General features: G+C 40.0%; 1 protein-coding gene across 2 annotated transcripts in view; it reads left to right on the top strand.

Moving 5' to 3' along the window:
* Window positions 1-27,154, top strand: part of MYZAP (myocardial zonula adherens protein) — a 254,337-nt gene extending 227,183 nt beyond the window's left edge. For both annotated transcript variants that reach the window (XM_053717520.1, XM_053717519.1), the window contains 2 exons: window positions 12,152-12,190; window positions 22,565-27,154. In XM_053717520.1, the coding sequence (XP_053573495.1) occupies window positions 12,152-12,190; window positions 22,565-22,694 (169 nt within the window). In that variant the 3' untranslated portion in view covers window positions 22,695-27,154. The remainder of the gene's footprint in view (window positions 1-12,151; window positions 12,191-22,564) is intronic.
* Window positions 27,155-27,449: the final 295 nt, after the last annotated feature.

The raw sequence follows: 27,449 nt of genomic DNA on the forward strand, positions 1-27,449 counted from the left end.
CATTTTCACAGAGTATTATTCCCAAATATATAGAACACAAGGGATAGATACATTTTTTAAAAAAAGGTTCTGGGAAAAAATAAGGGTATCTCAGATTTCTATAAAACAATTGGAATGGTTAAAACGGCCAATTGAAAAAGAAAAAATAGAGAAAATGATTAAAACCCTTCTTATAAATAAGGCAGCTGGCCTGGATAACTTGCTGAACGAGTTTTATAGATTAATAAATACTGAAATAGTTCAAATTCTTGAAAGGGTTTATAATCATTTATTCTCTACTACCCTGAAACAAAGTTTAGATAGGTTTCTGGATTCCTTAACTATATTAATTTTGAAATCTAGAAAGGATCATCAAGATATGGAATCTTTTAGACCCATATCATTATTAAATTCCGACTTTAAAATATTAACAAGTATAATTGCAAATGGATTACAAACAGTGATTCCAATTTTAATACATCCGGATCAATCTGGGTTTATAAACGGAAGATCATCTTTCTATAATATTAGGAGGGTGACTAATGTCATCTCATATGTTTGGGCTAATAAGGATATATTGTATAAAAAGGGCTTGGATTTACTATTACTAACACTGGATGCTGAAAAAGCCTTTGGGGCCTATCTATCAAAGTGTCAACCGCAAATACGCCGGAATTCCGCATTGTAATTATTGCAAGATTGATCTGACCTAGTTATCAAAGCCTCAAGACCGGCAAATGTTGAAATTTGTGACGTAACATACGATCCGCCAGTCTCAATCCGACACAGATTGATGCTTACGTCATTACAGATGTTCCGAATACACATTTGGCTCTATTTGACACTTTTTCCCATTCATCAAACTTTTAACAGGTATGCTCGCGGCTATTCGGACGCAGCGTACCTGGTTTTCAATCCGCCACCCTTGAGGCAGCAGATGCCATGGGAGTATGAAAGCACCGAAAGCTTATGTTTGATGCTGCAACTAGAGAATGAAGCATATCCCATTGCTTTCTACGGTAGAAAAAAGTTATATTTACACCTAACACCCTAACATATACCCCAAGTCTAAACACTCCTAATCTGCCGCCCCGGCATAATCGCTGCAACCTACATAATGTTATTAACCCCTATTCCGCCGCTCCCGAACCCACCGCAACATAAATAAACGTATTAACCCCTAAACCTCTGGCCTCCCACATCACCACCACTAACTAAACCTATTAACCCCTAAATCGTCATCCTCCCACATCGCCAAAAACGAAATTAAGCTATTAACCCCTAAACCTAACAACCATTTAACTTTAAATTAAAATTACAACATCCCTATCTTCAAATAAATTAAAACTTACCTGTAGAATTAAAAGAAACTCATTTTAAACTATTAATTAACCTACCCTAACTATTATACTACAATTATATTAAACTACCAATTAAATAAACTAAATTACATATTAAAAAACCTAGCCCTACTAAAATTATTTAAATATACTATTAAACCTTATTAAAAGTACTAAATTACAAAAAAACAAACACTAAGTTACAAATAAAACAAACCAAATTATCAAAAATAAAAAAGAATTACACCTAATAGCCCTATCAAAATAAAAAAGCCCCCCAAAATAAAAAAAACCCTAGCCTACAATAAACTACCAATGGCCCTTAAAAGGGCCTTTTGTGGGGCATTGCTCCAAAGATATCAGCTCTTTTACCTGTAAACAAAAATACAAACACCCCCCAACAGTAAAACCCACCACCCAACCAACCCCCCAAATAAAAACCCTAACTCTAAAAATAACCTAAGCTACCCATTGCCCTGAAAAGGGCATTTGTATGGGCATTGACCTTAACAGGGCATTTAGCTCTTTTACTGCTTAGACCTTAATCTAAAAATAAAACCCACCCAAAAAACCCTTAAAAAACCTAACACTAACACCCGACGATCCACTTACAGTTCTTGAAGTCCTGCTTGAAGGATCCATCCAGCCAGCAAAGTCCTCATCCATACAGCAACAAGTCTTCATCCAGGCGGCCTCTTCGATCTTCATCCAGCCGGCAAAGTCCTCATCCAGACGGCATCTTCTATCTTCATCCATCCGGCACGGGTCCATCCTGAAGACATCTGGCGCGGAGCATACTCTTCATACGGTCGCCGCTGTACACTGGAACTTCAATGCAAGTGATGCCATCAAAGATTGCGTCCCTTGCATTCCTATTGGCTGAAAGATTTCAATCAGCCAATAGGAATTAGAGCTGCTAAAATCCTATTGGCTGTTCCAATCAGCCAATAGGATTTAAGCTCTCATTCTATTGGCTGATTGGAACAACCAATAGAATGAGAGCTGCTCACTTGCATTGAAGTTCCAGTGTACGGCGGCGACCATATGAAGAGGATGCTCCGTGCCGGATGTCTTCAGGATGGATGAAGACTTCTTGCTGCCTGGATGAGGACGTCGCCTACTGGATGAAGATCGAAGAGGCCGTCTGGATGAAGACTTCTTGCCACATGGATGAGGACTTCGCCAGCTGGATGGATCCTTCAAGCGGGACTTCAAGAACTGTAAGTGGATCGTCGGGGGTTAGTGTTAGGGTTTTTTAGGGTGGGTTTTATTTTTAGATTAGGGTCTGGGCAGTAAAAGAGGTAAATGTTCTTTAGTTAGGGGGTTGTTAGGTTTAGGGGTAACTAGCTTAATTTAGTTTTTTGCGATGTGGGGGGCTAACGGTTTAGAAGTTATTAGGTTTACTTAGTGGTGGTGATGGGGGAGGCCAGAGGTTTAGGGGTTAATACATTTATTTAGGTTGCAGCGATGTCGTGGAGCGGCGGGTTAGGGGTTAATAACTTTATTTTGGTAGCGGCGATGTCAGGGAGTGGCGGTATAGGGGTTAAACATTTTAATATAGTGGCGGCGTTTAGTGACATGTTATAAATAAAGTTGGAAAAAACACGAATAGCAGCGTCATCGATGACTGCTAGTTAACAACAGTCCGATGCTCATCGCCCTGTACTTGGTGCACGTGTTTTTGACGGCTTTTTTATAAATATGGAGATCATATTGAGATCCGCGGCCGCAATGTTTGCCGATGTTAGGCGAGCATATTGATGCCGGCGAATGCAACATAGTTGACAGCTTGATACATATCCCCTTTGATTCAGTAGAATGGGACCATCTTTTTGCTTCTCTGGATAACTTTGGATTCAAAGGTAATGTTATGGAGTGTATAAAAGCTCTCTATTCCTCCCCTAAAACTGCACTCTTTATAAATGGTCAACAATCAGACTTTATAGAAATGTACAGAGGTACTCGTCAAGGTTGCCCTCTCTCACCAATATTGTTCGATTTGGCTCTCGAACCTTTGATGGTTCAAATCAGGGAGGTAATACATGGCATCCAGATATGGAATATGGAACTAAAAGTAGCAGCTTATGCAGATGACATGTTAATATTGCTTAGAGATTCTAAATCCCAGATTCCGAAAATATCCTCAATAATAGAGACATTTGGAACCTTTTCCGGCTACAAAGTTAATATAAATAAGTCTGAAATACTTTGGCTACTGAAACAAAAAGATTCTATGCAGATCCCAAAATTTAAGGTATTTGGGAATAATATTTTCACAAATACCAGGAGAATGGTTTAAGTTAAACTATGACCCACTATTTGTAAAAATGATAGAAGAGATAAAAAGATGGGCATGTTTACCAATTACGCTCTCAGGGAAAATTAATATGGTAAAAATGATCACAACCCCTAAGATGTTATACTTAATTCAAAATGTACCACTATATATTAAAAGTAAAGACATAGTACGGGTTAAGAAGGCAATAAATCACTATGCTAGAATGGTAAGAAACTCAAAATATCAAATACAAAACTTTGCTTTTTAAAAGAATGGGGAAGATTGGGGTTACCGGATCTAACTATGTATAATTATGTATTCTTGGCAAAAATTGTCTTGGCTTGGATTACTGAGAATAAGAATTTTATAGACTTGGAATTGGAGAAAAACATAGTAAGACCTTTTGAACTCAATGCTCTAATTCATATTGATTATAAAAGGATACCGGATAAGATTAAAAGGTTGGAGAATTTAGGAAATCTAATTTTAGCGTGGCAAAAAACATGTAAAATTCTTAAGATTGATTTTCACTTTTCAAAATATCTCCCAATAAAGGGGAACCCTGAAGTCATGATTAGTACAAGGATCTGTGGAGAGTGGCAAAAGAAGAGATTCACTCATCTATATCAGATAATTGACAAAGATAAGAAACGTATTCAGGATTTCGACTATATGAAAAATAGTTATGGGTGGTTAAACACACAATTTTATATTTATCTTCAGTTGAGACACTATTGTAATATGAAAGGGGATACAATTTATACTATAGAAAACTGAAATATTTTGAACCCACATTTCTCCAACATTGGTGTGTCCGGTCCACGGCGTCATCCTTACTTGTGGGATATTCTCTTCCCCAACAGGAAATGGCAAAGAGTCCCAGCAAAGCTGGTCACATGATCCCTCCTAGGCTCCGCCCACCCCAGTCATTCTCTTTGCCGTTGCACAGGCAACATCTCCACGGAGATGGTTAAGAGTTTTTTGGTGTTTAAATGTAGTTTTATTCTTCTATCAAGTGTTTGTTATTTTAAAATAGTGCTGGTATGTACTATTTACTCTGAAACAGAAAAGGATGAAGATTTCTGTTTGTAAGAGGAAGATGATTTTAGCAGACAGTAACTGAAATCAATTGCTGTTTCCACACAGGACTGTTGAGATGAAGTAACTTCAGTTGGGGGAAACAGTTAGCAGTCTTTTCTGCTTAAGGTATGACTAGCCATATTTCTAACAAGACCATGTAATGCTGGAAGGCTGTAATTTCCCCTCATGGGGACCAGTAAGCCATTTTCTTAGTTAAACATAAAAGAATAAAGGGCTTCAAAAAGGGCTTAAAAACTGGTAGACATTTTTCTGGGCTAAAACAATTGCTTTACTAGGCATATTATGCAGATTCTAACTAATTATTGGTATTATAATCTTGGGGAATGTTTAGAAAAACGGCAGGCACTGTGTTGGACACCTTTTTCAGATGGGGGCCTTTCTAGTTATAGACAGAGCCTCATTCTGGGACTGTATAGGGGTTAAATGTAAAAACAGCTCCGGTTCCGTTAATTTAAGGGTTAAAGCTCTGAAATTTGGTGTGCAATACTTTTAATGCTTTAAGACACTGTGGTGAAATTTTGGTGAATTTTGAACAATTCCTTCATACTTTTTCACATATTAAGTAATAAAGTGTTTTCAGTTTGAAATTTAAAGTGACAGTAACGGTTTTATTTTAATACGTTTTTTGTGCTTTGTTGACAAGTTTAAGCCTGTTTAACATGTCTGTACCATCAGATAAGCTATGTTCTATATGTATGAAAGCCAATGTGTCTCCCCATTTAAATTTATGTGATAATTGTGCCATAGTGTCCAAACAAAGTAAGGACAGTATTGCAACAGATAATGATATTGCCCAAGATGATTCCTCAAATGAGGGGCGTAAACATGATACTACATCATCCCCTACTGTGTCTACACCAGTTCTGCCCACACAGGAGGCCCCTAGTACATCTAGTGCGCCAATACTTATTACCATGCAACAATTAACGGCTGTAATGGATAACTCCATAGCAAATCTTTTATCCAAAATGCCTACTTATCAGAGAAAGCGCGATTGCTCTGTTTTAAACACTGAAGAGCAAGAGGACGCTGATGATAACTGTTCTGACATACCCTCACACCAATCTCAAGGGGCCATGAGGGAGGTTTTGTCTGATGGAGAAATTTCAGATTCAGGAAAAATTTCTCATCAAGCTGAACCTGATGTTGTGACATTTAAATTTAAATTAGAACATCTCCGTGCACTGCTTAAGGAGGTGTTATCTACTCTGGATGATTGTGACAATTTGGTCATTCCAGAGAAATTATGTAAGATGGACAAGTTCCTAGAGGTTCCGGTGCCCCCCGACGCTTTTCCTATACCCAAGCGGGTGGCGGACATAGTAAATAAAGAGTGGGAAAGGCCCGGCATACCTTTTGTTCCCCCCCCTATATTTAAGAAATTATTTCCTATAGTCGACCCCAGAAAGGACTTATGGCAGACAGTCCCCAAGGTCGAGGGGGCGGTTTCTACTCTAAACAAACGCACTACTATTCCTATCGAAGATAGTTGTGTTTTCAAAGATCCTATGGATAAGAAATTAGAGGGTTTGCTTAAAAAGATTTTTGTACAGCAAGGTTACCTTCTACAACCAATTTCATGCATTGTTCCTGTCACTACGGCAGCGTGTTTCTGGTTCGAGGAACTAGAAAAATCGCTCAGTAAAGAATCTTCGTATGAGGAGGTTATGGACAGAGTTCAAGCACTTAAATTGGCTAACTCTTTTGTTTTAGATGCCGCTTTGCAATTAGCTAGATTAGCGGCGAAAAATTCAGGGTTTGCTGTCGTGGCGCGCAGAGTACTTTGGCTAAAGTCTTGGTCAGCGGATGTGTCTTCCAAGACAAAATTGCTTAACATTCCTTTCAAAGGTAAAACATTATTTGGACCTGATTTGAAAGAGATTATTTCAGACATCACTGGGGGAAAGGGCCACGCCCTCCCACAGGATAGGTCTTTTAAGGCTAATAATAAGCCAAATTTTCGTCCCTTTCGCAGAAACGGACCAGTCTCTAATTCTGTATCCTCTAAGCAAGAGGGTAATACTTCACAACCCAAACCAGCCTGGAAACCAATGCAAGGCTGGAACAAGGGTAAGCAGGCCAAGAAGCCTACCACTGCTACCAAAACAGCATGAAGGGATAGCCCCCGATCCGGGACCGGATCTAGTGGGGGGCAGACTTTCTCTCTTTGCTCAGGCTTGGGCAAGAGATGTTCAGGATCCTTGGGCGCTAGAAATAGTTTCTCAAGGTTATCTCCTGGAATTCAAGGAACTACCCCCAAGGGGAAGGTTCCACAGGTCTCAATTATCTTCAAACCAAATAAAGAGACAGACATTCTTACATTGTGTAGAAGACCTGTTAAAGATGGGAGTGATACATCCAGTTCCAATAAGAGAACAAGGAATGGGATTTTATTCCAATCTGTTCATAGTTCCCAAAAAAGAGGGAACATTCAGACCAATTTTGGATCTAAAGATCCTAAACAAATTTCTCAGGGTACCATCGTTCAAAATGGAAACTATTCGAACGATCCTACCTACTATCCAGGAAAATCAATTTATGACTACCGTGGATTTAAAGGATGCGTACCTACATATTCCTATCCACAAGGAACATCATCAGTTCCTAAGGTTCGCTTTTCTGGACAAGCATTACCAGTTTGTGGCACTTCCATTTGGATTAGCCACTGCTCCAAGGATTTTCACAAAGGTACTAGGGTCCCTTCTAGCGGTTCTAAGACCAAGGGGCATTGCAGTAGTACCTTACTTGGACGACATCCTGATTCAAGCGTCGTCCCTGTCAAAAGCAAAGGCTCATACGGACATCGTCCTAGCCTTTCTCAGATCTCACGGATGGAAGGTGAACAAAGAAAAAAGTTCTCTGTCCCCGTCAACAAGAGTTCCCTTCTTGGGAACAATAATAGATTCCTTAGAAATGAGGATTTTTCTGACAGAGGTCAGAAAATCAAAACTTCTAAGCTCTTGTCAAGTACTTCATTTTGTTCCTCGTCCTTCCATAGCGCAGTGCATGGAAGTAATAGGATTGATGGTTGCAACAATGGACATAGTTCCTTTTGCACAAATTCATCTAAGACCATTACAACTGTGCATGCTCAGACAGTGGAATGGGGATTATACAGACTTGTCTCCGACGATTCAAGTAGATCAAAAGACCAGAGATTCACTCCGTTGGTGGCTGACCCTGGACAATCTGTCACAGGGAATGAGCTTCCGCAGACCAGAGTGGGTCATTGTCACGACCGACGCCAGCCTAGTGGGCTGGGGCGCGGTCTGGGAATCCCTGAAAGCTCAGGGTCTATGGTCTCGGGAAGAGTCTCTTCTCCCGATAAACATTCTGGAACTGAGAGCGATATTCAATGCTCTCAGAGCTTGGCCTCAACTAGCAAAGGCCAAATTCATAAGGTTTCAGTCAGACAACATGACGACCGTTGCATATATCAATCATCAGGGGGGAACAAGGACTTCCCTGGCGATGAAAGAAGTGACCAAGATAATTCAATGGGCGGAGGATCACTCCTGCCACTTGTCTGCGATCCACATCCCAGGAGTGGAAAATTGGGAAGCGGATTTTCTGAGTCGTCAGACATTCCATCCGGGGGAGTGGGAACTCCATCCGGAAATCTTTGCCCAAATAACTCAATTATGGGGCATTCCAGACATCGATCTGATGGCGTCTCGTCAGAACTTCAAGGTTCCTTGCTACGGGTCCAGATCCAGGGATCCCAAGGCGACCCTAGTAGATGCACTAGTAGCACCTTGGACCTTCAACCTAGCTTATGTATTCCCACCGTTTCCTCTCATCCCCAGGCTGGTAGCCAGGATCAATCAGGAGAGGGCCTCAGTGATCTTGATAGCTCCTGCGTGGCCACGCAGGACTTGGTATGCAGACCTGGTCAATATGTCATCGGCTCCACCATGGAAGCTACCTTTGAGACAGGACCTTCTTGTTCAGGGTCCATTCGAACATCCGAATCTGGTTTCCCTCCAACTGACGGCTTGGAGATTGAACACTTGATTTTATCAAAGCGTGGGTTTTCAGATTCTGTAATAGATACTCTGATTCAGGCTAGAAAGCCTGTAACTAGAAAAATTTACCATAAAATATGGAAAAAATATATCTGTTGGTGTGAATCTAAAGGATTCCCATGGAACAAGATAAAAATTCCTAAGATTCTATCCTTTCTACAAGAAGGTTTGGAGAAAGGATTATCTGCAAGTTCTCTGAAGGGACAGATCTCTGCTTTATCTGTTTTACTTCACAAAAGACTGGCAGCTGTGCCAGATGTTCAAGCATTTGTTCAGGCTCTGGTTAGGATCAAGCCTGTTTACAGACCTTTGACTCCTCCCTGGAGTCTAAATCTAGTTCTTTCAGTTCTTCAAGGGGTTCCGTTTGAACCCTTACATTCCGTAGTTATTAAGTTATTATCTTGGAAAGTTTTGTTTTTGGTTGCAATTTCTTCTGCTAGAAGAGTTTCAGAGTTATCTGCTCTGCAGTGTTCTCCGCCCTATCTGGTGTTCCATGTAGATAAGGTGGTTTTGCGTACTAAGCCTGGTTTTCTTCCGAAAGTTGTTTCCAACAAAAATATTAACCAGGAGATAGTTGTACCTTCTTTGTGTCCGAATCCAGTTTCAAAGAAGGAACGTTTGTTACACAATTTGGACGTAGTCCGTGCTCTAAAATTCTATTTAGAGGCTACTAAAGATTTCAGACAAACATCTTCCTTGTTTGTTGTTTATTCTGGTAAAAGGAGAGGTCAAAAAGCGACTTCTACCTCTCTTTCCTTTTGGCTTAAAAGCATTATCCGATTGGCTTATGAGACTGCCGGACGGCAGCCTCCTGAAAGAATCACAGCTCACTCCACTAGGGCTGTGGCTTCCACATGGGCCTTCAAGAACGAGGCTTCTGTTGACCAGATATGTAAGGCAGCGACTTGGTCTTCACTGCACACTTTTGCCAAATTTTACAAATTTGATACTTTTGCTTCTTCGGAGGCTATTTTTGGGAGAAAGGTTTTGCAAGCCGTGGTGCCTTCCATTTAGGTGACCTGATTTGCTCCCTCCCTTCATCCGTGTCCTAAAGCTTTGGTATTGGTTCCCACAAGTAAGGATGATGCCGTGGACCGGACACACCAATGTTGGAGAAAACAGAATTTATGCTTACCTGATAAATTACTTTCTCCAACGGTGTGTCCGGTCCACGGCCCGCCCTGGTTTTTTAATCAGGTCTGATGAATTATTTTCTCTAACTACAGTCACCACGGTATCATATGGTTTCTCCTATATATATTTCCTCCTGTCCGTCGGTCGAATGACTGGGGTGGGCGGAGCCTAGGAGGGATCATGTGACCAGCTTTGCTGGGACTCTTTGCCATTTCCTGTTGGGGAAGAGAATATCCCACAAGTAAGGATGACGCCGTGGACCGGACACACCGTTGGAGAAAGTAATTTATCAGGTAAGCATAAATTCTGTTTTTGATACCTCTTGCTCACTTTTATATAAGAAAATAATGATCAAAAAAGAATTAAATATATCTATGAATCAATTAATAAATGGCTGAAACTCTTTCCTGAGTTAGAGATAACTAAGGAAGACATAAGATCTAGTTTGAATAGAGCAAGAAACGCAACTTTGCTATGAAATTGGAGAGAATAACAATCAAAATATTATACTATTCGTACTTGAAGTGGAAAAACTCCCAAGATAGCTGCTGTAAAAAATGTAGACATGAAAAAGCAGATATAATACATTGTATGTTTCTTTGTCCTAAAATAAATACTTTTTGGCTTAAGATAATTTATTGGATGAAGAAAAAATGTAAAATTGATGTGACCTTCACAACATTGGAAGTTATATTTCTAGTTAAAGGAAAAGAATATGGGGATAGGACCCGCTTGTTAAATACTATAATTTTAGTAGGCAGAAAGATAAAACTTAGAGATTGGAAGTCCAAAAAAAATCCAAGTTTACAAATATTTTTAAAGAGACTGCATCAACAAATGATTTATGAACAATATGATACAGACAGACAGTCTGATAAACAAATTGCTAAATTTATGGGTAAATGGGAGAAGTACATAAAAGCTTTAGAGATACTGACACAACAATTAATAATTAAAGTATTTGAGAACTCTATATATATACAGGAAGAACAGCTTAGAGGAAATTGACCGTGTTTTTTTCCCCCTTATATGTCCTGCAAATGAGATTAGGTGAAGGATTTGCTCATGGATGAATACAATTTATCTATATGGATGTTTATGATTTGAGGACAGATATGATATATAATTATTTAGTTATTTATGCACATTTTAAGCTGGGTCATAGTCTTATAATAACTTTTTGAACGATAGGAAGCCCAAAGGGGCTTCAAATCATTTAAGAAATATAGATTATATTTACTGAAAAGAGAGAGAAGGATAGGGAAAGAAAGAGGGAAAAGAAGGGGAAAAGAAAAAAGAAAGGAAGGGCAAAGAAAAGGAAAAAGGAGATGTTATATTATGTCTTTTTTTTACATATGTTTAATTATAAATCAGCGTTAACCTGGATACATGAGTGTTAGTCTAACTTTTTGTTTAAAACAATTAATTTAAATAGTTTGAGATAATAATATTATTCTGGTAAGCTTTGTAAGATATCAAATTGTTGAACTTGCTAACTCAGCATGCTAAGGCACTGTGGCTGAGCTCTGTAGAAACCCAAGGGTTGCAGGTTTGATTCCCGGCGAGGTCCATTCAGCCTTTCATCCTTCTGAGGTCGATAAAATGAGCAGTTCCTTGAAACCCTTACGGGTGATTAGCCGAGCTTTACAAGTACCCAATACATACAATACAAATGGTGTATTGAATATGACTTTCTTTTCTTTTGTGTGACTATTTGCAATGTTTCTTTGATAATCTCGCAATAAAAATGAAAAAAAAAAAAGAAATGAAAGTGCAGAACACTGTTATAATCGACAGTCATTGGCTGCACACTCTAGTGACCTATTTATAACTGGCCCTCATTGGCCACAACAGAGAAGGTAACCTAAGTTACAACATGGCAGCTCCCATTGTTTTATATGCACTAAAACTTGACACTTATTTTGTCAATATTAAAACAGCTAATGAAACTTTAAAACATACATCTGCATGTTATTCTCAGAGTAATCTTTTCTTTGAATGCATCCTTCTACCTAACTTTTATTTGGTGCTTAATGTCCCTTTAAGGAGTCTGTTTATCTTTTACTGAATTTTGATAATGTTTTTTATGCCAGCACCGGTACTATAGGGTGCTTATTGCCTGCTATATATTATTTTCTGGAAACAAGATCTTACTATATATTTTTATGTACAAATGATCTACTAGTATGCAGGGCACATAAAATATTCGTATGAGATTTAATTAAACTTTATAAATCATTGACTATCAAATTGGTTCAATATTTGATATTGATATTTTGTTTTTTGTTTTGCAGGTTAACTTTTGAAACACCTACACATCCAAACACCTCAATGTAAGTTTAGAGAAACATTAAAGGGACATGAAACCCAAATGTTTTCATTCATGAATTAGAAAGAGCATGCAATTTTAAACAACTTTCTAATTTACTTCTATTATCTAATTTGCTTCATTCTCTTGATATACTTTGCTGAAAAGCATATCTGCATAGGCTCAGTAGCTGCTGATTGGTTGCTGCACATAGATGCCTCGTGTAATTGGCTCACCCATGTGTCTTGCTATTTCTTCAACAAAGGATAGCTAAATAATGAAACAAATTAGATAATAGAAGTAAATTGGAATGTTGTTTAAAATTGTATTCTCTACTTGAATCATGAAATAATTTTTTGGGGTTTAGTGTCCCTTTAAATATAGTCAAATTGTTACTCTTGTAGCTCATTTACAACAGCCCCTAACTGGCATTAGCAGAGAAGATACCATCCTTTTAAATAGACAGTAAACAGCTTGAATTTTATATAAAATGTTCAGTTATGCATAATGAAGCGACTTCATAATATATTTTCATTATTTGTTTTGATTTCTTTCAGTGTAATTTAGCTCTGAAAATTGAGCAATTTCTGATTCTCAGATCTTGAAATGCACAATGTTGTCTTCTCAAGGCTAACTCTGCCACATATATGTCTCTAATTGCCATTTTATACTAACATTATGACAGTAGCTAGCCTTGTTGCCTGTGGACTAAAGTCCAGATTAGATCCTACTAATAAGGTAAACGGTGTGGGGAATTTGGCTATTAAAAAATAATTGCAGTAAAAAAAGGATGTAATTTGTTTTTATAAATGTTAAAGGGACATTAAAGTCAAAATCAAACATTCATGATTCGGGATCATGTTGTTTTTAAACTTTTAAATTTACTTTTATTATCAAAATTGCTTTGTTCTCTTATTATCCTCTGTTGAAGCATACACTTGGATAGGCTGAGAGGAGCTTAGTAGCGTGTTGCAGTACTGCTTCCAGATGGACATGTGCACGCTTATGAGCTTACCTAAGATTACTTTTTAACAAAGGATATCACGAGAACTAAGCAAAACTGATTATAGAAGTAAATCAGAAAGATGTTTAAAATGTCATACTCCATCCAATCAAGTTAAGTTTCATTTTGACTTTACTGTCCCTTTAAGACTTGGCTGATATTTTATCCTATAGCAGCACAACAGAAATATCTTGTAATTACAAGGTATTTACTGTCCCTAGGTTACCACCCATTATATTATTATATTGAGACTAAAATATTACACTTATTTCTAAATTATTATTATTATTTATTTATAAAGTGCCAACAGATTCCGCAGTGCTGTCCATGGGTACAAAGATAAAAGTACAGGACAATCCTATATAATAAAAGGCCAAGTGTGTTTGTCCGAAGCTGTCATGCGCAGTAGAGACTGAGCACATAAACAAACACACCTGGCCTTCTGACTGACCAGGCGTCATGTGGTGGAGTGGGCGTGGTTGGGCGTAACGTGGGCATGGCAGAGCGGGGCTGTGCATGGCGTGGGCGGGGCCAGATGCCGAAGCTGCCGAGAGACAGTGAGCTCTAAAGAGGGGGGATAGAGAGAACAGAAGAGGGTGAATAGAGAGAGCAGAAGAGGGGGGGATAGAGAGAGGGAGAGAGAGACAGCAAAAGAGAGAGACAGCAAAAGAGAGAAGGAGAGAGAAAGCAAAAGAGAGGGGGGAGAGAGACAGCAAAAGAGAGGGGGAGAGAGACAGCAAAAGAGAGAGGGGGAGAGAGACAGCAAAAGAGAGAGGGGGAGAGAGACAGCAAAAGAAAGAGGGGGAGAGAGACAGCAAAAGAGAGAGGGGGAGAGAGACAGCAAAAGAGAGAGGGGAGAGAGACAGCAAAAGAAAGGGGGAGAGACAGCAAAAGAGGGAGGGGGAGAGAGACAGCAAAAGAGAGGGGGAGAGACAGCAAAAGAGAGGGGGGAGAGACAGCAAAAGAGAGAGGGGGAGAGAGACAGCAAAAGAGAGAGGTGGAGCGAGACATCAAAAGAGAGGGGGAGAGAGACAGCAAAAGAGAGAGGGGGAGAGAGACAGCAAAATAGAGGGGGCAGAGAGACAGCAAAATAGAGGGGGCAGAGAGACAGCAACAGAGAGGGGGAGAGAGACAGCAAAAGAGAGGGGGAGAGAGACAGCAAACGAGAGGGGGGAGAGAGACAGCAAAAGAGAGGGGGGAGAGAGACAGCAAAAGAGAGGGGGGAGAGTGCACAAAAGAGAGGGGGGAGAGTGCACAAAAGAGAGGGGGGAGAGAGCACAAAAGAGAGGGGGGAGAGTGAACAAAAGAGAGGGGGGAGAGTGCACAAAAGAGAGGGGGAGAGAGCACAAAAGAGAGGGGGAGAGAGCGCAAAAGAGAGGGGAGAGAGCGCAAAAGAGAGGGGGAGAGAGCGCAAAAGAGAGGGGGGAAAAGCGCAAAAGAGAGGGGGGAAAAGTGCAAAAGAGAGGGGGAGAGAGCGCAAAAGAGAGGGGGAGAGAGCGCAAAAGAGAGGGGGGAGAGAGCGCAAAAGAGAGGGGGGAGAGAGCACAAAAGAAAGGGGGGAGAGAGCATAAAAGAAAGGGGGAGAGAGCACAAAAGAAAGGGGGAGAGAGCACAAAAGAGAGGGGGAGAGAGCGCAAAAGAGAGGGGGAGAGAGCGCAAAAGAGAGGGGAGATCTGCTCGCACCTTCTTTCCTCCCTCCCCTTCCCTTCTCACTTTCCCTCAACCTTTCATCGCTCAACTCTTCCATTCTTGCCAGTGTTATTGCTCAACCCATTATCACTCCCTCTGGATTTGAGAGAGGATTGTCCTTATGGGAGCGACGAGGAAGAGATTTGTTTTATGGACAATGTTGAAAGCCGAGTACAGATTGTATTTAAAATCTCTATGAGTTTAATTTGCACTGTTAATTTTATATAATGCTCCACTGATGATGTTTTACAAATTGGTGCTTTTGATGTTGGTATTTCTCTTACTATCTCTCCTCATCTCCATCATCTTTCCCTCTGCTTTCCCCTTTTCTCTGTACTCGCTCATCTTACTACCTTCCCCAATGCCAATACCTTTCCTACAACCACTTCATCTCCTTCTCCACGTCTCCCTCCCTCCTGGATTGCTGATGGTTTCCTACCATCCGCCTATCCCTCCCCTCTCATTCTGCTCTCTACTACTTTCCTACCTCTACTCTCTTCCCCTTCCACTGCTCTGCCTCTGACTCTCTCTTTTAACCTCTCTCACCCATCCTCCCTGTTTCTTTACTAGTGATGTTTGCTCAGTCCATCGAGGTTCCTCATGGACTTAAGGGGGGAATCTCCTGATGGGAGGAACTGGGGAGGAGACCTGCCATATGAATATTGTCAAATGTGGGGAACATATTGTTTTAAATGTATATTCAGATTTATTGCATCATCTGTTACCCTCTAGATATTGCTTCTCTACACCCTACCTCTTCTCGCCCACCTTTTCACCCCCTGATCTCACCCCAGCCCCATCATCAAGATCCGCCCCATCCCGCTTCTCCTTTTTAGGTACTATTACCCTGTGCCCACTTCGGACCTCCTCATTACCTTTTACCACTTGGTGATATTACAAATCATGTGTTAAAATGACAGCTGTCCATATACATACTCGTACCTACCCATTCTTTAAGACCTATCTGACCCCTGATGCAGGCTTTCAGCACCCTTTAGACTCTCCACCCCTTGCATTTACTTGTAGCCCGATATATAACATAAGTACATTGCACTTTCCTAACCTGCCTGGACTCTCTGACACCTTCCCTCTCCCCTTCCTCCCCCTCGCATTTTCCCATTCTTCTTTTTCCTTTTCCACCACGCCCTTAAGATTACCTGGCCACAGGTTCCTATGTAAGATGATTAGTGACATATAACACACACCGGTAGTGGAGGGGAGCCTTCAAGCTCTCTCTTTCAACACTACCTTTTCCCCCCCTCCCCCCTACGGGGGCTGTATTCTTGGTGCGGTTAGGGATTATTTATTTTATCCTCCGCACTCCCTATTTGGCAGAGTGTAGTAGTCTCTGCCCAACCCGGAGAACCTGGTGGAATCTAGTGCATACCCTCCATTATCTCCCATAGTTTTTACCTCACACCCTTATTTCCCCCCCCCCCTTTTTTTTTTTTTTTTTTTTTTCTCTCCACTCACAATGAAAGTGGGCACGCTGAACGTTAGAGGCCTGAACTCCCCCACTAAGAGAAGTTTACTCCTCAAATTTTTGAAAACCCAACTTCTCGACGTTGTATACATACAGGAGACTCACTGGACAGAGTCTCGGGCCGCCATGTTCCACCCCAGGGATTTCCCGATTCGCTTGTCCTCCACGTTCCACAAAAAAGCCAGGGGAGTTACTGTCTTAATTGGTAGACATGTCTCCTACGAGCCCATCTACCTTGAAACGGACCCTTCTGGCCGTTACATAATATGTGTCTGCCGATTGGATAATAATCTGGTCACGTTAGTCGCTCTGTATTCCCCCAATGTCAACCAGACTCGCTTCCTTGGCAACCTGTTGGGTAAAGTAAGCCGACTTAAACAGGGCCATGTTATTATAGGTGGTGACTGTAATCTGGTGTGGGACCCGCGCAGGGATAGAAAGTCACAAAGAAAGGGACCCCCACACCGAGGAGAAGAACATTATTCTCACCTCTTCAGGAATGTTGTCTCGCAACACTCATATCACGATGTCTGGAGGGCCCTGCACCCTGATGTCGATGACTACACTTGTTATTCGACCCCCTTTCAGTCTTTTTCTCGGCTTGATTATTTTTTTTGTCACTCATGGACATTACAGACGGTTGCGGCGGCTAGGATTGTACCTTGCGTTTGGTCGGATCATGACGCAGTAGTTGTAGATATCACTTTCTCTCCCTCTGGGGAGGGTAGACACTCTTGGCGTCTACCAGAACACCTCCTCGCGGACCCACAAATCCCACTTTGGATACGGGAAATAGAGGAGTTTTTGAATATAAATGATGCGGGAACTACATCTGCGCTAACCCTGTGGGCGTCGCTTAAGGCCTATCTCCGCGGGCTCTTCATGCAGAAGTCCTCAGAGATTAGACGACACAGAGGAGCCAGCCTAGCCCAACTGTATCATGACTACTCTATCTCTAGGACTCAACTCAGAAAAACCAGAACAGACTCCTTGGTCAGGAAGGTTCAGAATCTCAAAAAGCATATTGAAACTTATGAACTAGAGAGGGTCCAGAGAGGACTTTATCTCCTGAAGCAGAGATACTACCACAAAGGAGACAGGGCGGACCGACTCCTGGCCCACAAACTTCAACAGAAAACCTTATTGAACAAGATAGCTTATAACAAAAGAGATAGCAGAAAATTTTATTCTCCTAGTGATATAGGAGATGTCTTTGCAGACTACTACAGTGGTTTATACCAGATCTCTGCTGACCCCTGTTCCCACTATAGGCCGGCACACGCCATCCCCAAGTTTCTACGCAGACTTCAACTGCAGCAGGTTCCAGATGATATGAGAGATCTTCTCACTGCCCCTATCACAGTGGAGGAGATTGAGAAGACGATCAAAAGTCTTAAGGCACATAAATCTCCTGGGCCGGATGGCTTCGATGCCATGTTTTATAAAAAATTTATTACCCCATTATGTCCTCTTCTTGCCCGAGTGTTTGGTGAGGCCATGGATGCTGGTAGCTTCCCCCGGGAATTCCTAGAGGCATCAATCATAACTATACCCAAACCTGGGAAGAGCCCTGATCTATGTGAGAATTACCGCCCAATATCTCTTATTAATGGAGATGTTAAACTATACACAAAAATTTTTGCCTCAAGGCTGAATAAAACCCTTCAAGGTCTGATCCACCAAGATCAGGTGGGATTTACTCCGGGACGACAAGGCTCAGACAATACCAGGCGCCTGTTGAATATCTTCTCTGAGACAGCCGCACTTAAGATCCCACTGGTTACCCTGTCGTTAGATGCTGAGAAAGCATTCGACAGGGTCTGGTGGGAATATATGATTGAGGTCCTGCGTTCTTTTGGATTTCCCTCTGCATTTATCACAGCGGTAATGGCCCTATACTCAGGCCCATCCGCTAGAGTCAGAGGACTGGGGTTTGTATCTAGAGCTTTTGAGATTAAGAACGGCACGAGACAGGGGTGTCCCCTGTCGCCACTTCTTTTTGCTCTCATGATGGAACCGCTGGCAACGAAACTTTGAGCATCCCCCTCTATACAACCCCTGGTGTTGCATGATATCCCGCAAGTCCTAGCACTATTCGCGGATGACTTGACAATCTTTTTAGCAAATCCTGAGGAGTCGCTCCCTGAATTGTTCAAGATCTTGACCGAGTTTGCTAACCTAACATATTACAAGCTCAACTACACCAAGACTGAAGCCTATGCTATTGGTCTAGATGAGACCACTCTGGAGATCCTGAGAAGAACATATCCATTTAAATGGTCAACCGAAGGACTGAAGCACCTGTGGGTAGTGCTCTCTCATGACCCTAAACGAATAGTGACTGCAAATTACGGGTCACTACTCAAAGAATTCCAACAGACTGTTTCTAGTTGGAAGGTGCCGGAGGTCTCCTGGACGGGTAGAGTTGCGGCTGTAAAGATGCTCTTACTCCCAAAGCTGATCTATTTCTTTCGGTGCCTCCCGGTTCCTGTTCCGGCATATCTTCTCAACCACTTTCAATCCATCTTTACTAAATACGTGTGGAAGGGACGCCACGTGCGGCTTCCCCTGACCCAACTACAAAAGCCAAAACGATGCGGAGGCTTGTCGATGCCAAACATTACATTATACTATAAGGCTGCTATGCTCTCGCATATTACCGCCTGGGGGGTGAGGGATTGCTCTGCAAGATGGTACCAAATAGAACAGGGCTCATTGCCCGCTGGTGTGGACTTGGCCAATCTCATATGGATCCCAGATCACGCAGAAGTACTGAGCGGAATACATTGCCGCACAATCAGGACCTGTCTGAAGCTTTGGAGAGAGCTGCGATCTCTTGATTCGGTGGCCCCGCACCCCTCCCCTATACACTCCATTAAAGCTTTAATGCAGTGCCTTCCTGAATCGCACCCCAGGAAATGGGAAGCCCTAGGGATCGGACTACTCTCAGATTTATATAGGGGAGACGCTCTGGCTATCCCACCCCAAGCTTATCCGACAGACAACTTCCCTAGAGAGTTGCAATTTGAATATCTCCGCTTAGTTTCGCTCCTTTTATCCTGGGGATTTCAGAAAACTAACATGAGAGTGCTCACCAAATGGGAGAGGAGGTGGTTGGTTGGTAGGCCTCTACGTGGCTCCCTATCGTTCCACTACAGAATCCTCCTTAACTCCCCTCACTTCTTAAAAACCCGGACCACAGAGGACTGGGAGAGAGACTTGGGGGTAGTGACATCAGACGACAAATGGCAGCGTGCTCTCCAGGATGCTGGTGCAGCGGTGCGCTGCTCCAACCTCTTCGAACTATATCTTAAAATCCTACTTCGGTGGCATTGGGTCCCAACCAGGCTGCACAGAATATATCCCTCCAAATCAGCGGACTGTTGGAGAGGATGCGCCCAGCGAGGTACCCACCTACATATCTGGTGGGAATGCCCCAAACTGAACCAATTTTGGACTCAGGTAGCGAGGCTGCTCCGGAGACTGGGTCTGGTGGATGACCTCACAGGAGATACGGCACTCTTTCATCTTGGCTTGCAGAGCCTCCCAAGGGCATCCCGCCTACTAGGTGTTGTCATCCTTTTAACGGCAAAACTAGTTATAGCTAGGCAATGGATGAAACAAACCCTGGTTACACTTACCCCAGTCCTTGAGTCCTTGGATTACATTCAAAACATGGAAGAATACGCGTTAAGGGTCGAAGGTCGTTATGACTTCTATTGCTCTATATGGTTGACATGGGAAGAGTTTAGGAGACCTGACAAAGCCGACGCTCTGGGAGATGAACAGATAGTTGGACAACTCTAACCCTGGGTTGTGGTCTTGGTGGCCCGGTTACTCCTCCACCCTTCAGTGATCCTCCGCTCTCCCCCCCCCCCTTTTTTTTTTTTTTCTTTTTTCCCACTTCCTCCCCCCCCCCTACCCCACTTCTTTTCCTACCTTCCCCTTCCCCCACCTCTTGACCATGGTTCTCGGGGAAATACCCCTTCACTGTATTCATGAGTTGACCTCCAGATGTTCCCCCCTTCAGAACCTAACAAATATCACAATGTTTGTCTTAAGATGATGACAATTACTCAAAACTTAGTTTCTTCTCTATATGTCCTATACTGCGAACCCTTGATCCAGAGAGTTTTTGTCTCCCGATAAGTACCAGTTTACAGGGCCCATAAGTGGTCCTAAGTTACACTGTTGACGCTTGCATGTTATGTTAACTTATTATAAGAAAAGAGGCATTATTAAGGTCAATACCATGTTCCCATTATAGCTCAGTGTACCTATGTTTGATAGAAGGAATTATTGTCATATAATACTGTTTGAGATATTGTCCTTGCTACTGTGATTGTAATTTGACTTATTTCATTGCCTCAATAAAAATAAAATTTAAAAAAAAAAAAAAAAAAAAAAAAAAGAGAGGGGAGAGAGCGCAAAAGAGAGGGGGAGAGAGCACAAAAGAGAGGGGGGAGAGAGCGCAAAATAGAGGGGTAGAGAGCGAAAAATAAAGGGGTAGAGAGCGCAAAAGAGAGGGGGAGAGAGAGCAAAATAAAGGGGTAGAGAGCGCAAAAGAGAGGGGGAGAGAGAGCAAACGAGAGGAGAGAGAGAGCAAACGAGAGGAGAGAGAGCAAACGAGAGGGGGGAAGAGAGAGAGCAAAAGAGAGGGAGAGAGACAGCAAAAGAGGGGGAGAGAGAGACAGCAAAAGAGGGGGAGAGAGAGCAAAAGAGAGGGGGAGAGAGCAAAAGAGAGGGGGAACAGAGCAAAAGAGAGGGGGGAGAGAGAGCAAAAGAGAGGGGGGAGAGAGAGCAAAAGAGAGGGGGGGAGAGAGAGAGCAAAAGAGAGGGGGGGGAGAGAGAGAACAAAAGAGAGGGGGGGAGAGAGAGAACAAAAGAGAGGGGGGGAGAGAGAGAACAAAAGAGAGGGGGGGGAGAGAGAGAACAAAAGAGAGGGGGGGGAGAGAGAGAACAAAAGAGAGGGGGGGAGAGAGAGAACAAAAGAGAGGGGGGGAGAGAGAGAACAAAAGAGAGGGGGGGAGAGAGAGAACAAAAGAGAGGGGGAGGGAGAGAACAAAAGAGAGGGGGAGAGAGAGAACAAAAGAGAGGGGGAGAGAGAGAACAAAAGAGAGGGGAGAGAGATAGAGAGTAAAAGAGAGGGGGGAGAGATAGAGAGTAAAAGAGAGGGGAGTGAGAGCAAGGAGTGGGACCGCTGTACTGCAAAAAATGGCCCGTGTACACGGGCTTTAGGACTAGTACAATATAAAAGACACCAAAGTTTAACAAACAAATACTGGGGGAATTGGGGGCCCTGTTCCTGTGAGAATTTACAATCTAGATAATACATGTGCATATCATTCTCAGGTTAATCTTTGCATTGACTATACTGTTTTATCGAATGATTATTTAATGTTTAATATCCCCTTAAGTTCTCTAATATAGCAACAGGAAACAAAAGATATACTAAGAATTAAAAGAACTATCTACTGTAGTAATACAATTCATCTGTAATGCATTGTCTATAAACAGTTGCATATAAAGTCTTAAAAATGCACAGTGAGGTGTGCAGACACATAACCCCTTGATAACAGGTACATTTAAAGGGACACTAAAACCACAATTTTTCTTTCATGATTTAGGTAGAGAATACTATTTTAAACAACATTTCAATTTACTTCTATTGTCTAATTTGCTTCATTCTTTAGATATAATTTGCTGAAGAAACAGCTATGCACATGGGTGAGCCAATCACATGGGGCATCTATTTGCAGCCACCAATCAGCAGCTACTAAGCCTATCTAGATATGCATTTCAGCAAAGGATATCAAGACAATGAAGCAAAATAGATAATAGAAGTAAATTAGAAAGTTGTTTAAAATTTCTTGCTCTTTCTAAATCATGGAAGAGAAAAAAATTGGATTTCATGTTCCTTTAAAGCCATGAAAAAATGCTGCCATACAACTAAATGAGACAAGCAGCTGTACTGAATCTGACTGGTAGTGCTGCCCTAAACTTAAAAAAAAGTTAAAAGAACCCCCCCCCCCATCCCTGTAATTTGCAGGGTGGGAGGAGGGGGCATATTATAAAATTACAAAAACTAAACATAAGCTATTAAGATTTGTTACGGCTATTAAACTGTAACTATACATTCATGTGTTGTAAAAACATGTTTAGGAAAGTTATTGATGAAGAAAATACAATAAATCCCCTGATGTTTATACAATTCTTTTTTTTAGGAGTGGCAACTCTGAATCTGATGCAAGAGAAAGGAACAACACTGAACTTGATGCCAAAAGTCCTGTTCAGAGATCGTACACACCATACATGAGAGTCCTAGAATTAAGTATGAAGAACAAAGTCTCATAAGTACCTCTTTTTTGTTCAGGGCGAATAACATCACTCAAGACTTTTGTTAAAGGACCTTTTGCGTGTGTATTTATTTTTTAAAAAGACGCTAAAGGCGAAACTTCTTAAACTGTATCTGCCGTGTAAAAATATTCACAGTATGTAAGCTGTACAGTCTGACCAGCAATGACATTTATTAATAAAGATTAAAAAAACATATCAGTAAAAAGAAAAAAAAAAGAAAAAAAGAAGAAAAAAAAACATGGTGGGAGGTTATAAATGTGTAAAAAATATTTAATGCAATAGTGTATCACAGATGTAACACATTTAACAAATAATTATTATTATTTTTTTAAAAAAAAGGGTAATTGTTATAAAAGGTTTTAACCAGATATGTGTAATAATTATCATAAAAATTGCTCAACTATTCAACCAAAGACATATTGATATAGCACGCTGCAAAAGATATGTCCTAAAGGACAGTTGTGTTTTACAGGTAGCTCCTAAAGTAAATCAGGGGCGGGACTACCATTGGTGCAACAGGTGCAGTGGCACCAGGGCCCAAGTGTTGGGGGGGCCATATTAGCCAGTCTATACATACGTGCGCAGAATGTATACAATCCCAATGCAGGGGAGCCTTTTATTAGTGTAGGTTGCAGGTCCATCTATCTATACAGAGCAGAATGTATTTTATTACTTTTGTTTTTTATTGAGTTACCTTTGAGGTGGGGGCGGGGCAAAAAAATCTTGCAGCAGGGTCCTCTGTTGAGCAGGTCTGCTACTTAAGTGAATAGAAGATCATTCAATTGTTGCTTAGATGGCTATACCACTGTAGCAGTTATAGTGCCTAATACTTTAGATACAAAACGCTATTGGCTAGATTACAAGTGGGGGGCACATTAATATGTGTACTTATTACAAGTTGAAAATGTAACACTCGTCAAGTTAGTGCGACTAAAGAACTTGCGTAAAGGGTTAGGGATAAAAGTTGCACCAATATACAACATAAGTACATTAAAATAAACAGTTACAGTTATATAAACACAATCCGATAAAAATTTGTAATATTAATAAAAAAATATTTATAAGGGTTCAAAGGTACACGACATATGGCCATCTATTTGACTGCAAAGTGCTATAAGTCCTGTAGTTAGAGTGCATCGGGTTTCCTTGCAGCAAAAGTTTTACTTTCAACTTGTAATACGCTCGCTAATCAGCATGCACAAAATCTTTACTTCTTTAACACTCCATTGAAAGCGTTAAATAGCACACCACTTGTAATCTGGCCACATATCAGAGGACTAATTGTATACAGTAATGGTATATTAAGATAAGTTACATTTATGTATTTTAGTTATTTAAAAATACATACTTGATAATTATCTTCAGTAATCCATGAAAGGCTATGTCACAGATTCTAAATTAAAATAGAGGACAGCAAAGTAATTTATTTCTAACTTAGATTTTTTTTTAATTCAAAGTAAACATAACAAGAAACAGATTGTGCTAAAAACAGCAAACAACTTACTTGTTTTCTCAGTGTATACACTGCCTGCAGCTATATAAAGGAGCTGCCATCATATAACTTAAGTGCTACTGTCACAAGATTATTGCTGCAAAAGTCCTCTACTGAGCATGGGTAATAAACTGACTGCAGCTTTAATATGTGTCTCCTAGCAATACTTCATAGAACAAGTTGCTCCTTTGCCTTCCTATAGAGGCCTCTCAGTGTACACTGTCCCTATAATAAAAGTTACAACATTAAATTGTAATGATATGCATACATTACTCATCAAACAATTTTAATAAATATTAGAGGACACATTTTATTTTCTATTTCTTGGCTTACTTACTACAATGTTTGTTGTGTGATTTTTCCCAAGAATCCTAGCCTTTATATGTTTGAGGAAGTCCTGATCTGGTGTAAGTGTATTATGATATTTGACTCTCACTATACAGACAACTAGATCACAATGACACACTTCATATACAGATTGAGACACAACTTTAACTAAACTTTGGTTAGAACTGCTTATATTTGTTTAGTTGGCTTCTTGATGTTATTGTTGTATTCAGAGCTTGTATAAGGGCTACTCTCAGGCAACACAGAGGGTGCATTTTACACACAAGTTCTGCACAGCTATACGTTTGATGTGTTCACCTGTCTCCTCAGCTATCAAATGTGCCAGATACAAGCTTATGTTTACACAAATTGTAATTTTAAGTATTGTCTTAAGCCATACAGAGAATTTCTGATCTTTCCACATGCACTGCCTTTATAATTGTAAATATAAAGCTTTATGAACAGTAATACATAATAAAGACATATATACAGTACCCACCAGTTAAGTAGACACCTAAATTGCAACTATAGTCTATGTTTGCATCATGGTGTCAGTTTATATGATGAGTAACACCAAATATACAAGTATAGATGCCTATTGGTTAACTTAAATTGCAAACTTGTGCTTTATTTTCAGTTCTGAAGTACCTGAGTTTCATAAAGTAGTTTTATTTTATCCAGCCAATGTAGAACATGCATCACTAGGGAGATTAAAGAAGTGTTCAACAATACTAACACTGACATGTTTGTGCTACATTTTTTTCCTTTTTTAGTAAGATTTGTAGATTTGATCACTCATTTATTTCAAATCCTGTTTATTTAAATGTTAAATAATATTCAATATGTTTTTAAGGGTGTCCCTGTTAATGCACAGTTAGTGTTATTTCTCTATGCGAACTAAAAATAAACTTGCATGCTGTTAAATCCTAGTTAGACCCTTTCAGTAAACAGATTTTCAAAACACACTAACCTCAGTTCTAATATTGAATGCAAGGTGCAAGGAATTAAAGGGATATTAAACAGTGCTTCTTTAGTAAAAACAAATATGTTAGATCAAAATAAGCATACAAGAAATAGATTGTGCAAACAACTTAGTTTTATTGTTGTAAAAAAAGAAATTAAGAAATTATTTGCATAGCCTCTGCCCTAAGTGTAATAAGAGAGCTGACATCTTGGCAACTTAGTTTACATTCTGACTGATCTGACCATGAGCAAATCTGACTCCTTGTTATCTATTCAGTTTAAAGCATGAGCAAATCTGACTCCTTTTTATCTATTCAGTTTATAGTAAACCAGCTCATGTCACTCCAGAAGTTTTAGGGCTGTGGCATGAAGTAATGGACATTGCACAAATGTGGTGTAAAAAGAGAAATAATAGGTAAAATCCATTTAAAATAATAGATATTTCCAATGCTTAGTGCTTTTTTTATTACAAAAATGAAACAGACTGTTTAACATCCCTTTAATATGTGAATGTTTGTTCCTGTATCAGAAGTGTTACAAAAATGTTCTATTCAGTGTATGACCATATAGCACTGGAAAACACATTCAGGGGTTATGATATACCTGTACCTGTTAGACGTGTACTGAAGGGAACAGAAAAGTACTTGTACTTTATTATTATATTGTTGTAAATTATGTAATTTTGCTTAAAAATGTGCATTAAATATAAAACTATTCACAACATAGCTTCTGATTGCAAGTGATGGAGCATGGACTATTATCTTTCATCCAAGTGAGCCTACTAGGGCTTGGAACACAAAGTTTACCCTAGTAGAGCCTCAAATTTACTTAGGGCTTTGCACAATCAAATTGTGTGGCAGTAGTTTTCTACTTTTTTTTAAATTTCTTTATACACCCACAGATGACTGATTAAAAAAATAACTGTATGTGACTGTACATCCATCTTTAGAAGCGGAAACATTGTATATAATATAACTGCTATCTGTATTTAGAATTCATGATGTCTAACTGATCTAACTATGTCAGACTATAGAAAATGTATCTGTGTTTAGGAAAATAACCAAGGAATGTGTAATCTGGTTATGACCACTGAGTTTAATTTGGGTTTTAGCCAAGATCTTTTTGGAACCTATTTTACTACTTCTTGTAGAATTGAAGTGCTTAATAAATATAGTTTAATATAGATTGTCAGATGCTTGGAATTGTTTAATACCATAGTGTGCCTTTAATATAGTATATTTATTCGCAACTATGTTAAAATTATTGGTTTTGTTTATGAAAATATAAAAAAAGTCTGTAAATGTAAATACTTTTCATAGAAATTATATACTGAAAACTTTGAAAAAAAAGCATGCTGTATGCAAACACTGCCGTATGCCTTAAAGTTTAATATGCTTTTATATTCTATTTAAAAACTGGTAACACTAACCATTTCTTGTGTATCTATATATTTCAGTGTTAAATAAAGTCAAAATGCTTTGCACGGTGGCGTAATAACTTAATTGTAAAAACGGGTTTCATGACCAAGATTTAATAATGTTTTTTATTAAACATGTAATATCCTTTAAATACACATGCACAGTGAACATATTTGTATCTAATGTAAAAAAATAAATGTGTATTTTAAATCTGTAAACATTACGTACTATCTTAAATATATTTCTTACAACAACAATGTCATTTTATTTCTGTTTTAAAAACGTTCTATTTATTGTAGGAAGTTCACAGTTAGCAATACTGTATATTATAGCTTTCAAAATATGGGTACTATGGAGGGGCAAATATTAACACATTTGTTTGCTCGTTTCAAATTTCAAATGTTTGTACAACATTCTAACATTTGTTTAATGTAATTGTATTTCTAATGCTTTCTTTAAATGCAATATTCTATTTGAATTTCTCTAATTAGAATATTTCATGTTACATAACTCATAACTAAAGTGTTACAAAGTACACTAATCACCCATAAA

Source organism: Bombina bombina, chromosome 6 (genome assembly GCF_027579735.1).
Source record: "Bombina bombina isolate aBomBom1 chromosome 6, aBomBom1.pri, whole genome shotgun sequence".
Classification (NCBI taxonomy): Eukaryota; Metazoa; Chordata; class Amphibia; order Anura; family Bombinatoridae; genus Bombina; species Bombina bombina.